General features: G+C 40.6%; 1 protein-coding gene across 1 annotated transcript in view; it reads right to left on the bottom strand.

Moving 5' to 3' along the window:
- The window catches only part of KCNH1 (potassium voltage-gated channel subfamily H member 1), a 180,890-nt gene that overhangs the window by 138,530 nt on the left and 25,443 nt on the right, over window positions 1-16,917 (bottom strand). The window contains exons 5-6 of the mRNA XM_075042027.1: window positions 8,260-8,378; window positions 543-935 (exon numbers count right to left, since the gene is read on the bottom strand). Coding sequence (XP_074898128.1) covers window positions 543-935; window positions 8,260-8,378 — 512 coding nt within the window. The remainder of the gene's footprint in view (window positions 1-542; window positions 936-8,259; window positions 8,379-16,917) is intronic.

The following is a 16,917-nucleotide window of genomic DNA, read 5'->3' as shown; positions in this document are numbered from 1 at the left end:
CTGGTCATCTAAGAAGATTTAGTGAGTTACTGTCTGCCCCTTTGCCACCTGCTATATTGTATTAGAAGCAGCTGAGAAAAGTGTATTATACTTCCCAATTGTTCATGTGAAGAATTGCCATTAGTGGACATAACCTGTTCAGTCAACAGTGAAAGCAAGAGAACCCTGCCCCAAGAAACTACCCTGACACACCAGTTCAAGCTATTCATGGTAAATCAGATGAAGCAGTTTTCCTCAGTGCTGTACAGAGGTTCTGCTGTCTGCTTCTGCCTGTCCTCCTGAACTCTGAGGATGTAGAATGAAGGAAAACAAATATGGATTTCTGACACCAAAAACCTCAACCTCTCTCCCAGTGCAGTTAAAGATGGACCTTTCTGGCTAGGACTCATAAGCAAACTTCTATGTGCAGTGAGGACAGCTACTAGAGACGTATGTACACTAGTTCAATATATTTAAAAGCAAACATTTCTTTCTTCTCTCCCCCACCTCCCCCCAACCATTAAGTAATAATTAATGGGTGGAAGCGGAACTAGTATACTGACCTCATCGACATTCTCAAATGCATTGATGACATCATACGGCAAGCATGAGAGCAGATCGATCACAAACCAGGTCTTCAAGTAATTCATGCGAATCAGCTTTGGGTCAGAGATCACCTCTCCTGCTGGCCCCACAAAGGTGGTATGGAAATTAAGCACAATGTCTACCAAAAAAATGACATCTACAATGCTGTCAACTACTAGCCATGCTACATTGTTCTGTTTGGTTTTAAAGGAGACATTGTAAGGGACCAAAATAGCAGTGTAGAAGGTTAAAATCAAGATGATCCAGTCCCAGGTAGTCTTGAAAACACAATAATGCAAAATTATATGCGGCGGAGTCTTTGGTGCCTCTTGTTTGTACTGCGGGAGGATTTCAGAGCCCAGCTGCAATACCTGTAGTCACAGAGATTTCAGGAGAAAAAGAAAACATGCTTAATTTTTAAACGTTATTTTTCACATCGTAGATTCTCAAGGTCAGTACAACAGTTGATAAAAATACATGTCCATTAACTCATTTTATCATCACCAAATGGTAAGCAAGTCAGGATAAGTATTCTGTTAAACAAATCAGCATCAACCTTAGAACAGCTGTTGTTTCTTTTAATGCCATTAATTATTTTTTGACACTAAGCCTAATGTGCTGGGTCTCCAAGACATATAGAGAAGAGACAGCTCCTTCAGCAGTCTAAACAGATGAGACAGATAAATGATGGGAAGAAAGGCAGTTACAAAGAGAAATCAATGGCAAAACCCGGAAAAAATACCGCAACTTCTGAGTTCCAGTCCAGCACTGGGACCACTGGCCCACATTGTTTTTCAACATTTTCTATTTTCTTCACTATACTGTGTCTGAAATAGTCTTATACTACAATCTATCATGAATGCATAGGCTTTTATTCCTCTTCTCTGGACCATGCAGGACCAAAGCCCATGTATAACTATCATTAGCCTCAATAAACTCATTTTGAACTTTAACTTTTCACTGAGAGGAGATCAGCGTCTTCACTATCCGATGGTGTACAGTCAAGTTACAATGCAGTTAGGTATGAATTAAAAAAAAAGCGCTACAGCAAAAGATGATCTGTCAGCATGTGTTTTAAACCCTGGACCTCAAGCTGAGCACATGCTCCAAGTGTTTTGTATACCTGCAATCTTAATCAATGCTGCCCATTTTAAGTCTACTGTCTCTCCAGTTCTGCAAATTAGTGCAAAAACAGTATGAGCATGTATTTAATTCTTGGAAACTAAAGTTTCTTTTACATATCTATGAACAAGAATGTGTTTGTTTATGTCTATGGATATACACAAGGGTGAAATCAACATGAAGGACCTGGCTCCAAATAAAGACAAGTTAAATTTTAAAATGAAATTTACCCTGGGTGAGTTATGGGAGCAAACTGAAAGGAAGATGGAGGTTTGCTTGAGTGAGATGTGTTTGCTAATGCCAAACGCATAGAACCTGTGAGAACTATTTAGGAGCATGGTTCCTTTTCCACATTTATTTACACATAGTTCAGAGCAATAGGGAGCAGAGAAGGAAATTAAATGGCCATCTTCCCATGGAAAAGATCAGACAACATAGCTTTAATAAGAGGATGTCTTCCTTTCATGCTCCTTATCTCAGCTTTTTTAACGTCAATTATTTAGACACGGATTTTTATCTGCAGGCTTTTCTGAATGCTTTTTATTATTCGTTTTTTGTTAACTGGTAGGCTTTTTTCCAACAGATTAAGCCAAAGGGGACAAAAGAAAACAATCAGCTACAAGAGTCCTACTTGGACAAAACAGCCTCAGATCAAGTTCCCTGCTGCTTTGAACCTCACATAATCACTTACTCTTGTGCACAACAGGGGTCAGACATGGTCAGATCACAGTCCCTTGCACATGTGTAAATGACAGTGGGAGTTGCAAGCCTGCTGACTTTGAGCCCAGTATGTTCTCCAGAACAGAAACAGCATGACTTGCTCAGGGAGACCTGCGTGTTACAAAGGCATCAACAGTTTGAAAAAAAATAAGAGGACTTAGCATATTTGTTTCACTGAGTTTCTAGTATAACAGCAAAGAGGGAAAAGGAACATTTTTCCCTAAGGAGAACGCCTGCAGACCAAACTAGGACTCAGACATGTCTACTGCAGTATTAACTACTCTGCCACTCCTGACCCTGATTCATGCAGGTTCTCCGTTCTACCAAAAAAGATTTTTTTAAAAAGTTGCCTTATGGTGAGAGGAGCTGCAAGTAGCACAAGACAGAAGCAGTCTCTTCTCCGCAGGAGGCACTGGCCAGCCAATGCAGTCCCCAGAAGTCACTGGTAGTGACTGGAAGGACACATAGGTTGTGTACTGAGTTAGTAGGTGTACTCAGAGCATTGTTCCCTTCAGAGCTTGTTTGCAGTCCCAGTGACAAATGTTAGGATGTCTTTTCTTGACAAAAGCTCTAGCCCAAAATCAATATTGCAAATACCTCCTGTTCTCCCTTTTGAACATCGCAGCTGTACCTGAATCAGTTGGAAAGCACTGACCTACTACGGACTTTTATGAGGATTTGCATGAGTAGCGGCTCTAACATAAGATCCGAAGCCTGTAATGTGTTTCACCGGCAAGGAAAGTCCTCTGCAATATTCACTCACTGGAACAACTGATCAGCAAAACCAAGCACTTCCTATCACATAGTAACATTTTTCAGTCAATTAACTGGATTTCAGTTCTAATGCTGAGATCTTACTAGCATGGGGAGATTCTATCACCCCTTAAATGCAGGGTGAAAACATAATTGCTTCTTTTGCAATCACATGTCTCCTAGAGCTTATTTTTTTAGCCTCTGTTATTATAGGAAAAAGTCAAACATTTTTGTGACCATTCTAATTGTCACAGGAACCTCAACCATGAAACACTGAAAAAAATAATTTTGTTAGTTCTTGTCAGATTGATTCTTATATATACATACAAAAGTTCTAGACTGAGAATTGTATCATGCACTCCATTTTGGCCACTGCTTGTCTCTTTGTACTTCAAGAACTTGTGGAAATTCTGCATCATCCAAACTAAAGTTACTGGAAAATGTACTAATATATTGCCATATACCTGAATAACAGAAACAAAGGCAAGAACAATCTCTGTTTGGCAATAAAGGGGCCAAATTATGGTGCCTGTTATTTTGCGGTAAATCAAACAAAATTACAGTAAAGCCAGTGGAACTGCAGGGACGTAAAACTGAACTGAATGCAGAGAAAAACAGACTTCTAGTTTCAACTCATTAAGAAAATAAACAACTTTAGTGCTTCAGTGTTTTAAAATGTCATCACCAAGTACAAAGCACTCTCCCCTAGCTTGTTTGAGGTTCAAGGGCTACAGCACAGGAAAATAAAAGGATTGATGTCTCCTTCCCTTTTTATTTAGAAAGTAAATGTACTCTAAACTATCTGAATGGCTAAGGACCTTACTGACAAGTCTTTTGAACTTCTGTCACCACCTTGGAGTCTCTGGTTAAGTTCTACCAACAGCTATTTAAAGTGATTAGGGGCCATGGCTTTAGCTGGTCTCCAGTGGAAGGATGTGCACCAGCAGTGTGGGTGTGAATCTCGAAAGGAGGGGCAGGGACAGGGCAGGAGATGGGTATCAAGGAATGATGTAAGGGTATCAATCATTCACAAGGTGGAGAAAGCCACCTGCAGCAAGCCTGAGGTGTCTCCGGACTTTTATTTGGGTGGGGGTGAAAAGTTCTAGCCCTGGCTCCCTCTCACTACATCACTAACAGGCACCTTGTAAAACCACTCCATCTTCCTAGCATTGGTAGAGAGATGAACTGTCATTTCACAGCTTGAGATAGAAGAAGGGCAGTGTCCCAGCTCACACTACCTCTCCCGGGAAAGGCAACTTACTTTACAGATTGGCAAAGGTCTTGCAGCCCTTAGGACTGCCAGCCAAGAGCTTTCAAAGGCATCAAATTCTTCTTTTCATTGAAGGAAGAGAAAAACACCTATAATGAAGCTTAATTATCTCACAGAACAAGCATTTGCTTTTAGCATTAAGTAGAGTAAGAGAGCTCAGTGCTGTACAGAAATAATGGAAAGAGGTCCACAGAGCTCAGGGCTAAAGATCTAGGTTTTGTCAGGCTGCTGCACTGAAAGTTAGGAGAGCTCTTTTCTCCACTTTTCACACCAAGGGCCACACACGGTCTATTTCTTCATCATCCTTCCAGACACACACCCCACCCCTGGGTCATCTGGAAATTAAGAGCTATAAACCCCACTCTGCACCATACAGCAAAGCCAGGCAGATACAAAGAGAAGTACCTTCTGCCCTATTCCAAGGTGCTCTGGCTGCACTCCAGCCTCTAGGGAGAGTAGTGCCAACCTGAGACACAATATTTGCTGAAGCAGTCAGGTGTGGCTACCCACCCACATGAGCTAACTAGATTCAAACTGCTTTTAAAGGTACTTCTCCTGGAGAGGAAAAAAAACCCCAAGAGATTAATATAAAAGTAATCATGAAGAAAATGTACACAACTATATAAACTGATATACTGAGCCTCCACCCGTGTGCACTGAACAAACTCTTCATTACTATCATTTTCTAAATAACCAAAACAGTTGTGGGTTTTGAAGATTTTTCCCTATTATGCAGTTATACCATAGTAAAAGAAATATTTGTTTCAGAAAGTTATTAATGAAAGTGTTATTCCAATTACTTATGATTCACCAACCACTACAGTTGTATTATCTGCGTTTATTATTTGTGGTAATAATGCATGATGTTTTAATAGCTCTCTAAAGCCAGAGAATATTATTTCAAGAGCAGAAATGACAATTTTCATCATGGGTTTCACAAGTCTGTGTTCATTTATTTTAACATAACAAAAGAATTTTATCCTAGATTTGTTAAAAAATAGTGAATATATCGCCAGTCAGGACTCATAAAAGTGCATCAACAAGTGGTTAAAATGATTTATTTATTTTTAAGACTGCATGACTGAGGGGGGGGGACGGGACACGGACCCAACACAGTCATTCATTTTCAGCTTAATCTCTCCCTTTTGTGTTTTCAACTGCACATATTTGCTTTCTCTCACTCTCCCTTGCTTCTGTTTTCACAGGCATCCACGCAAATTGCTCCCAAGCCAAGAGCTAGGTGGCAAGCCTCAACTTGAAGTAGATTTTAATGGCAGTTATAAGTCCCTGGTAAACAAGGTTTGCAAAAAAAAAAGGCAGAAGTTTCATTATTAAGCAGTGCTGCTAAGCACCATCATAAGAAATAAAAGCAGAAAAATTATAACTATCACATTTTTTAAATTATGACACAATCTTGTTTACACAGAACTGCCTGGTAAATATATAGAATACACCAGCTAACACCACAGGTGCAGAGGACACAAGTACTATGCAGCGACCAGGAAGAATGGTTCCTACAATCAGCTTCTTGGTGATAAAGCCACAGAAATGTATCAATTACTTTACACTCTTATTGCAAAACATACTCTGAGTTACCTAACTCCCTTGCATTAATTGCATAATTAATTTAAGCAGTTTTCATATGACTGCTATCAGAGAAGTCAGGCTAAAAAAAATCTACACATACTGGCAAAAGACAGAGGAGGTTTAACAGACACTGCTCATATTAGCCATGGCCTGTGGATAAAACAAAGTTGTTTGTCACTAACACCTTTCTTAAATTAATATTTCATAAATAATAGAACAAATTGTAAGCTTTTGTGGCAGGCTCCTGTTTTGTATTTGTACAACACCTTGCCCCACTCAGGTTCTAGGACACAACTAGCTCCTCAGGTATTCAAAAATATAAGTGATAAAGAACTAAGAGCAACACAAATAATATTCCAATAAATGAAAAGCTTTCTCAAGCAAACAAGATTGATGTGAAATGTCATAGTAAGTAGGAAAAGAAAAAGGATTAATTTTAATTTGAACTTAAGATTTCAAATAGGCTACTGCAGAGATGAAGAAAAAAAATAAGGATTTGAAAATGCAACAGGAAACAGTTAAAGATCCCATGTTCAGTATTATTGAGAGATCTTTCCAGAATAAGAAGCCTGGCACCCCATATGTCTTCAAAGGAAGAAAAGTCGGCTTGTCTGTATGATTACCTGCACTCTGCTTTTCTCTAGTGTAGTTCTATTGACTTAAGTGGAATTACAGCAGATATACAACAAGGTACCTAGCATCACAGTTGGGGCTAATCTTTTTAAAATAATGACTGCAATATTCAGTCAGCAATTAAAGAAACTAATTTCAGATATGTAAACTATACACTTGCCCTTTATTATTTCTAATGAATCAACTGGCTGTGCTAGTTAGAATACTTGCAAAGACTTGTTGAGCACATTGGCTTGCAAGAAGTCTCAGTAATGTGTAGTCACTTAGGTCCAGATTGAGGTTCACTGAGCCAAAGAGAATAACCTCAGACCCTTTGTCTTGCATTCTATTGCCTACATTTTAGCATGAACTAAAATTCAAGGGTAGACATCAAAAGAGAAGGAAGGATTATTTGATGCTAAGCCTTGAGTAGGATTAGGAGGGAGACTATTCCAAATTCCAGGACACTAAAGCAACCTCAGGGTGGACATGTGATAATCACATGGTATTCCTACAGCATAGTGTCCATGTGAATGTCTGCCCCTCCCCTGTGCTAGTATGATCTATGTCATCTCTGTACTTCCAGCAGAAATCAGTTTTCCATTCTTGAGTGCATCTGTGTTACATACTGAATAGGTAACGTCCTGTCTGTGGGAATTTCATCATCACATGTGATAATAATACAGGCCTGGGCAGGAGTTGTTTATTTTGCCTAGACACTAGGACGTATACAGGGCAAAATTAACAGAGTACTGACTATATGGAGACCCCATGGAACCCACCAATGGCTTACACCTCCAGCTACACAGCAAGATTAAGAATTCTTGACAAGAGTCACAGCTGCTGCCATGGCATTCAAAGCAATAGGTGACATAGAAGTGCCATGTTATATTGGCCATGCTATCATTAACACCATATCAATACTTTCCCTGGCCCAGGAGACAGCTACAGGAAACTTGGGACAGTCTCTCCCCCTCGTGGTGAAAGCCCTAAAACCCTAAGTACTTCAAGAAGCCGCCTCTGCCTGGAGTTTTTCTCAAAACTTTGAGAGTCTACTCAAATCACAAGGTTTCATTTTGCTCATCTGTCTGCAGTGTGGCTTGTGGTATCTTACAGCTGTTCTGTCCATAAAACCAGTAGCTCAAACATACATTTTAACCAGTTTGTAAAGCAGGATCGGGATCCCACTGAAAAAGAACCAGACATAAATGAATGCAGAGAACAACCGTGTCAAGGATTCTCCAGAATTCCCTTCTGTACTAGCCTGAGTTTTTCTCACCTCAGTTTTACACAAGCGAATAGTCCAAGTTCCTACTAACATTGAGATCCTCAGAAGAATGGAAACTAAGCAAGAAACTATTACTTCAGTAACAACGCCATTATAAGACTTTGCTGAGATATGGAACAACGCTGCAATTAGGTTACATGAAGTCTTTTGGAGACCTGTTTCCATTCCACTGTCACGGGACACATTTCACAGCACGTGTGCCATATTCTGAGCTCCCATGCCAGCACCAGGCTTCAAATTCCCAGGGCAAGGGGGACAGACAATGCTTGGCTCACACAGAGGCAACATACCCACAAAGGCTAAAAACATTTCTTTACGGTCTCTCAGGGAAAGCAAACGTTACCTCAGCAAGTCGCGAATGCTTGTGAACGTTCTCTCCTTTCTGCACACTTGGAGCAAGCTGCTGCAGCACGCCTCGGCTGCTTGTGAGGGCACGGGTCAAGCGAGCAAACTTTCCCCAACCTTGAGAAAACATGCAAGATTATACACATTACCAAAAAAAGCTGCAAGTGTACCACACAAAGCCTCTCATTACCAAAAAAAAAAAAAAGTGAAAACAGAGCAATCTGCTTTAATATTGACCACAAGGGAGTGTAATTTAACCAAGTGCAAGATAAAAGCAAGTCACAAAATAGGTGTCAGGGTGCTAAAGCAATAAAACCCATGACTGCAGTGACTTTGTATTCAATGGCTCTACAAGAGTGCTGTTACATGAACTGCATCTTTTGTAAGGATAAATGTCCACTTTACAATAACTTTCTATTAAATCCAAAGGCCAGATTTGGATGTCACAGCACTGCAGAAGGCACTCCAGACTAAACACAGTGTAAGACTAGAATCACGCACAAGAAAAATTACAGTTGCCTGTAACAGAAGTGAATCTGGCCTCAGATGTATCAAGCATAGATCTGGCATAAGCAGAGAAATATACATAAGATAATAAAAAGCAGAGCAGACAAAGCAAAACAAAATCATTAATTTTATTCTCTCTAAACAAAAGGGGGAAATATACAAATAGATTTTTTCAAACTCTAATAAAACATTTAGCAGCTTCTGGCAGAGAAGTCATATGCTGAATTTTAATTCAGAATATTTTTTACAGTCATTTCAAATACCCCTCAAAACAGAAGACTTCAAACGACCGTCATAAGAGCTAGTTACAGCTATAACCTTTAAGAGAAGTACTTTGCCATAACAGAAAGTCAGGCAGAGTACACATCTGGATATTTTTGATACTCTGAAATGAAAGTATCAGTGCATTTAGTCCCAGTCTTGAAAATGCTAGCACCACCTGGGAACTGTTGAGTAGTCTCACCTCCTACTCCAGCTGAGGATGCTCAGCACTTTGCAGATTCAGTTCTTAACAACAACCTGGTTCTGGAAAAAGTTTCCTCCACGTTATGGTTTTATCACCAAAAGAAATTATACTATTAGCAGTGACTGGTTTTAAAGACCAGTCTGAAGTTTAGCCTGCAAGTGATCCATGACAAGTACAGGAATACGGGTGGTTAAAATATTGCCGAGTACTTTGAACATATCTTTGCTTGGCACCTCACTTTGATGGAGTTTGCAGGAACATATTTGGTTATTTGAGAGGTGAGCACAAAAAATAAACAAATTACATGGATCCAGTATTGAACAAGATCTTTCAGGGCAGACCTGAAAAGAAAGTTTAGCATTTTTCCCTCTACAAATATGCAAAATGGTGCATTTATTAAAGGGGTGGACCAAATCCATCCAACCTCTCCAAAATCAAGAATAAAATTGAATATTTTCTTATACCTTAAAGCAAGTCTGTCAGTGATAATTTAATAGCCAAATTGAGTAGAATTAGCCAACACTTTTGGGCAGTATTCACCAACAAGTAGACTGAACAATTTCCATCCAGGAAGCCAGATCTTTCCTGATAAACCCATGTAAGATTAGCTACTATACTAAAGGACTATTTCTCAGAGAAATACATCAACATGACAGAACCTCAAGTGAGGTCAGTTTGTATCTGTTATAAACCTGACCCAAAGCACTTGATTTCTCACAATACATTTCCATGGAAGGTGGTGGGTTTTGGGGGTTTGGGGCTTTTTTTAAAGATACATTTATAAAGAGTGTTCTTTCTCTACTGTACATGAAGAAATCCAACTACAATTGATAAACTAAGGCTTGAAGACCCTACTACTTTGAGTAAAGCCAGTAGAGGTTAAAAGAAGTGATCAGGTGGGAGAAACCACTCATAATGGCTAATCTTCAGCTGATATAAATCAGGCTAGCCTTTGTAAAGCCAACAGAGCTACAGCAACTTACACCAACCTAAAACTCTGCTTTCGCAGAACTTGCACGCCAGCACCACGATGTTTTCTTACTGTTTTACAGGACCGCGGCAGAAGGCTACCAGCATGGGTATACTTCCAGTGACATAAAGCCAGACGGACGAAGCCCGAGGGGGATTTGTCCCGAGGCTGTGAACGACAGCCCCGTTCCCCAGCCGCGGCAGACGGGTGCCCCGGGAGCGGGCGGCGCGGCGGGAGCCGCTGCCCGCGGTGCTGGCCATGGTGCTGAAGCGAAGGCCGCGCCACGCCGCGCCGGCTGCAGCCGAGCAGGGCTGGGTTGCAACCGGCAGCCCTGACGACAGACAGAAAAAAAAGACGACAGAGCTCGAGCTTCACATGGGAACTCAAAATCTGCCTGCCTTACCGGACACATAATGTTTTTAATGCCAGCTAACACAGACAGCCCCTTTTACCAATTCAAAACAGACCGACGGGTAGGGCATTTTCCTGGAAGATTCAAAATTTGGTTCGAAACCTGGGGACAAACTTTCAGTGTGTATTTTCTTCCTGCCATTGAGTTTTCTAAGAATCGGGCTATTCAGATATAAACAGAGAGAGGAGTAAAAGGAAGCACCTCACCTGAGCTTTCTTGCACAAAAGCACTGCCAGACATCTCTGCGGCATGATTTGTGGCTATGACTGCTGAGCACCTTCAAGTACCTCTCCCTCTTCCCAAGAGCCATCTCCTTTTGAAAGGTGCAGCTTAACCCATTCCTCTGTCCTCAGCATCCCCTACAAGCACCTCCCCTGCCTTACATGTTGCAAATCTCATTTGTGGGTGCCTAAATGGTACGTGAAAGAACTGTTCCCACGAACATTAGATCTCTCACCATATACTCTGAACTCTGACCTGAAAACAATAGAACTGTTTGTTATGGGCAAGAGACTGTGTCAAGAGACAGGGCTTTTTAGCTTGGCTTTTTCGTCAGTGCTGACCTGAAAATGGCAGGCTGGGAGTACATACCTTACCTCTCTCCATACACTGGGTACAGCACATGGGAGCCAAGCTTGGAGTTGCACATGCCACTGTGTGATGATATGCCTAAAACCAGGCACTGAATCACTGTGCTGATGTCCCAGGTGTATGAATCTCATCTTTAGGACAGAACACTCTCCTCCTTGCATTGCCTTTTGTGTGTGCGTGTGTATGTGTGTGTGTGAAATGAAGACAAAAATGTGGGAACTTCAAAGTGTAACTATAGCAGACCCAGAGATTGTGGCATAGAAAAAATAAAATGAAAATGAGAGAGAATGCCAGTAGTAATCCTATTGAATGATAACTTCTCCGACACTGCTTGGAAAGAGAGCAGTACCTGTTGAATTTATTGCAATTTTTCCTCCAGAAGCCTAAGGACAGTGTGATGGGTTGACCCTGGCTAGATGCCAGGTGCCCACCAGAGCCGTTCTATCACTCCCCCATCCTCAGCTGGACAGGGGAGAGAAAAATATAACAAAAACTTGCGGGTCAAGATAAGGACAGGAGAGATCATTCACTAATTACCGTCACGGGCAAAACAGACTCAGCTTAGGGAAAATTAGCTCAATTTATTACAAATCAGCCAGAGTAAGGTAATGAGAAATAAAACAAAATCTCAGAACACCTTCCCACCACCCCTCCCTTCTTCCCGGGCACAACTTCACTCCCGGATTTCTCCACCAAGCCCCCCCAGCGGCAAAAGGGGGACAGGGATGGGGTTTACGGTCATCACACGTTATTTTCTGCCGCTTCACCTCCTCAGGGTGAGGGCTCATCACACTCTTCCCCCGCTCCAACGTGGGGTCCCACCCACAGGAGACAGTCCTCCACGAACATCTCCAACGTGGGCCATTCCCACGGGCTGCAGTTCTTCACGAACTGCTCCAGCATGGGTCCTTCCCACGGTATGCAGTCCTTCAGGAGCAGACTACTCCAGTGCGGGTCCCCCACGGGGTCACAAGTCCTGCCAGAAAACCTGCTCCACAGGCTCCTCTCTCCGCAGATCCGCAGGTCCTGCCAGGAACCTGCTCCAGCGCAGGGTTCCCACGGGGTCACAGCCTCCTTCGGGAACCCACCTGCTCCGGCATGGGGTCCTCCACGGGCTGCAGGTGGATATCTGCTCCACCGTGGACCTCCCTGGACTGCAGGGGGACAGCCTGCCTCACCAGGGTCTTCACCACGGGCTGCAGGGGAATCTTCGCTCTGGCGCCTGGAGCATCTCCTCCCCCTCCTTCTTCACTGACCTTGGTGTCCACAGGCTTGTTTCTCTTACATGTTCTCACTCCTCTCTCCAGCGGCTGTTTCTCACTCTCCCCACTTTTTTTTTCCTTCTTAAAAATGTTATCACAGAGGCGTTACCACTATCACTGATTGGCTCGGCCTTGGCCGGCAGCGGGTCCGTCTTAGAGCCGGCTGGTATGGGTTCGCTCTCTCTCGAACACAGGGGAAGCTTCCAGCAGCTTCTTACAGAAGCCACCCCTGTAACACCCCCCCGCTACCAAAACCTTGCCACATAAAACCAATACAGACAGACACAGACTACAGCAAGTCAGATATTTATCCAGCGAAGAGAGGTCAAATAATGGACTTAAGCCACAGGAGAGAACATAAAAATTAAATTCTAAGGGTCATGGAGCTGATTACAGGAAGAAGATGGAGCTTTCCAAGATGAGAAACTAGGTTTCATAATGGTGTAAGAATATATTGATGTCAGTCCTGCTAGGATGGGGGACCAGATGATATGGATTAGGAATTCTCTTTCAACACAAGCAGTTGGTATATCCCTACATCCATTCTTTTCCTCTAGAGATAGAGAAAATATAAATTAAAATCTAATGACCCTAAGTGATTGTCATATAGACGTATATATTTGTCAAACAGACAAGAGCTTACATAGCAGAGAAGACAGCTTGGAATTCAGGAACCAAACATAAAGCTAGATGCCAGCCCCATGGTTGTGTTTGCCTATGCCTCTGTCTTTGATTCTAACCCATTTTTATACTTGTTTGGTCTCCTTTTTCAGTTCTCCAGAAAACATCATGCAGGGACAAAGCAATGAGCTGGCACTAAAACATCTTCAGCTTCAAAAGGATGAAGAGCCTGCAAGATTAACAGCACTGACTTCAGCTGTCCTGCATTCCATGATGCTCTTTCAGTTTTCCACCACTTCATTGCAAAGAGCTGAATAGAAACTGCTTCGGAAAACACCCACGAAAACAAGGTTCCTACAACAGGGACAAAAACTGTCCTATGAGCTTTGTTTCATGGGGAAACATGGCATCGAAATACACCTTTGTGATGTGATGTTTAACTCATCAAGACTTCTCTTATTTAAGGAATGAAGCTTCATTTAACAATGCTCTTAAGTTGAAGAAGCCAATTTTCTGTATTTTGAGGTGAGCATGATCTATTGATTTTCAATCCACAACAACATTTATTATTTATTTGTAGGTAGTTATTTGTTTCCTATCACTCTCCTCAACTTGATCATGATGACTTGTAAATTCAAACATTAGGAACTGTGACAGTTACAGAACCCTTGTTATCAAGCTGCTGATCCACGACTTACACAATCCCTAGAGTTAGAACAAGGAGGCACTGCCTGCTAGAGAATAAGCTCATTTGGTCACGGGCCTATCGTTCACACAGAACTGTGTAAATGCAACTAAATCAGGATTCCAGCAGTTCTTGCCTCCACTCAAACCACCATTGTCTTCTTGCACATCAAAGATCCCTGCTTACATCCATCATACCTCTGTGCAGTCTTAACGCCCATTCCCTTTGAAACTTCATGACTAAAATAGTCTTATTTTTCCATCTGGACTGGGAAAGTATAGCAAAGTTTTTTAACATACTTACCACTTCCCTTTCATTTGTTTCCTTTTTTAAGAAAATATTTCATCTAGATGAAAGTAAGAGCATAACTTAATCAAAATATTTCAAACACTGGCTCTGCTCATATAAATACATCCTTAAAAACAGAACAAAAAAATTAGACAGCAACAACAACAAAAAAAAGAAACAAAAAGGGAAAAGAAAGGAAACACTTGGAGTTCTCCCTGAATTAAGATGAAGGAGGCAATCAAAGTAGTATTTTTTGTGTAGGCCTGCTTGTGATGCAAAGGACAGCTTAGCTGCAAAATGAAATAAAGCTTCTTCTGCAGAGGAGATGATAACTGATGATTGTTACAAAGCATAGGAGGTTACAATAGCTAGGAGGCTAACAACCATTCTCTTGTGATTCAGTGATGTTGAATTTGATCACCTTTTTGTACAAAAACAAAATATCAAAAGCAAAAATTAAGATCCAAAGCATAATTTCCAAACTTTTATAAAGCAGCATAGATGCATCTGAATATGTTCACATTGTATACATATATGCAAAACCTGTTCAGGCAAACTTATTACTAGCTACTCAGAGTGCAGGCACAGATTCTATTTGTCTGCACAAATTATTGTTCTCATAAAGTGATGCATTCCACTTTATACACTATTCTCAAACATCTCATACTTGGTGTGTTAGATTTCAAACCAAAAAAGAGATATACAGACAAAATGCATGAATTCCAAATATAGCATATAGTCTAAAATTCAGCTAAGAAGGTGACCTAGCACTTCACAAGCCAAATTTAGCTATGCTATAGCTTGATTTTGCCTACTTCTATTCAAGTAAACCTATTTTTTCCTGTTTTTTTTTTAAGAGGCAAGCATACAGGGAAGAGTGGAAAGACGCTGTTTAAAAATATTGTATCATCAACATCACTGACACACTATTTTTAAGTTGTTTTATTTAGAATGCACTATTTTTAAAGCTGCTGCACTTAAAAGCAGATTTACTTAACTTCTATGGCAGTCCTAAAATAAACATCATCTAAATTATCTGAATCAATTAACAAAGACTACAATTAGAAGTCTACTTTTTACACAAATTCAGAAATATTTTTTTGTTTCATCACCAATGTCTGATATTATTAATAAAAAAAATTAAGAATGAAAAATGGTACTGGGACCTTCTATCTCTCTGAGACACCTTTGGCTAACAGATGTCCATTCATTTTTGTGTACAAGTCAAACACCTGTCATTAGAGCTCAACACTTTTCACTCAAGGAGTCACTACATCATTTGTGGCTAAACGATCATGCTTGAAATTGCCAGCAGGTGATAGAAAACCAAGATATATGACACCTAAGCAGGTTTAGTCTGACAGATTAGTTGCTTTTTAAATTGATCATATTCTTGTACTACATAACATTTTTTCTCTACATAGACATACAGGCATTGATTTTGAAAAACCTAAATACTTTATGCTATGCCACTCTGCAACTATGCAAATAGCACACGTGTTAATAAAACAGCTGCATTTGCAGGCAGCCTATTACATATTAAGTGGTCATATGCACAGGAAACTCATTTCACATATAAACACAGTTTTCAGTTGTTTCAACTAAACAATATATCTCTAAGTTCACCGTTCTAGGTTTTCAGATAGGGACTTCATTTGGTTTTAGATTATGAGAAACAATCCTACAAAAACTGCTATTCTTCAGAAGCATGCTACAAAATTCCTATGTAACGTTGTACATGTTGCAAAGTATATGTCCTCTTCAAAGCTCAGGTCTGTAAAAGCAATGATTCTTAGAAGAAGCTAATACAATTTTACCTTTTTTAGATCTTCTAGAAATGTTTTTCCCCTCCATGAATCCTAGAGCCCACTACGGACAACTGTCTGATACTCCATACCTGTCTTTCCCCCACCACCACAGTATACAATTGCACAATGAGATCTAATATTAAAGACATCATCACATATGTAAAATTCTTTAATTGTTTGACAAATCAGCTCTTCTTTTCCAAGAAATTGCTCATCTATCCATCAAGTGACTGATACAATATCACTTCCTGAGATGCATTCCACAAAATTCCAAAGCTAGCCTATAGCAAGTAACTTATGGAAGAAAGGCAAGCATAGGGGATAAATTAAGGATTAGAACAGAATGTGCAGTTTCATTTATATCATGTTTGATTTGTGTATACAACAGAGAACTCTTTACCAGCATGAATCTGATGCAACTTCATTAATTTTAGGAGATTCAGAAACAATATTTGGAAGACTCATTTAGTGCATAAACTCTTCTGTACATAAAGTCATAGCACTCAGGGAAGGAGTACATAGCTGTGAGTGGCCTTTAAATAATACATCCAATTCTTGTCTGCAACTTTTGTTAGTCACTTAGCCAGTTTCCGTGGGCCAGAAGAAGAAATTTTGCTTATCGTCTTAACTCCTCTGCAAGTTGGTGCACTTTTATGTAGGTTTAGTGCTTACATTGCTTTAGATATGGAACTGCCAAGAATTACTATGATCACTGTAAGAACAGCATGATTTCAAGATCCAAAGGAGATTTTATAAAAACATTAATGTTCCCTTCCTTCACATACTTCTCTTGAAAAAAAAACAACCAGTTACAGTGTTTCCTTGTGTTGAAAGTGAAGGACAAACTCTTTTCACAAGAGTGCATATCACTATCACATTAAGGATCTTCTGTGAAAGCAAAGAGAAAAGACACAGCTACCACCCCTGACTGAAAGTCCTGCTTATCAACTGACTAAATGAAGCAAGGGCCTTCACTCCCAGTAAATAAATGAGAACCAGCTTTACTGCATCATGCTGATTTATCTTTGCTGTCAGTCCTCATCAGG

The sequence above is a fragment of the Buteo buteo genome, chromosome 12 (genome assembly GCF_964188355.1).
Source record: "Buteo buteo chromosome 12, bButBut1.hap1.1, whole genome shotgun sequence".
Taxonomy (NCBI): Eukaryota; Metazoa; Chordata; class Aves; order Accipitriformes; family Accipitridae; genus Buteo; species Buteo buteo.
This window is presented reverse-complemented; position numbering and strand designations above follow the sequence as displayed.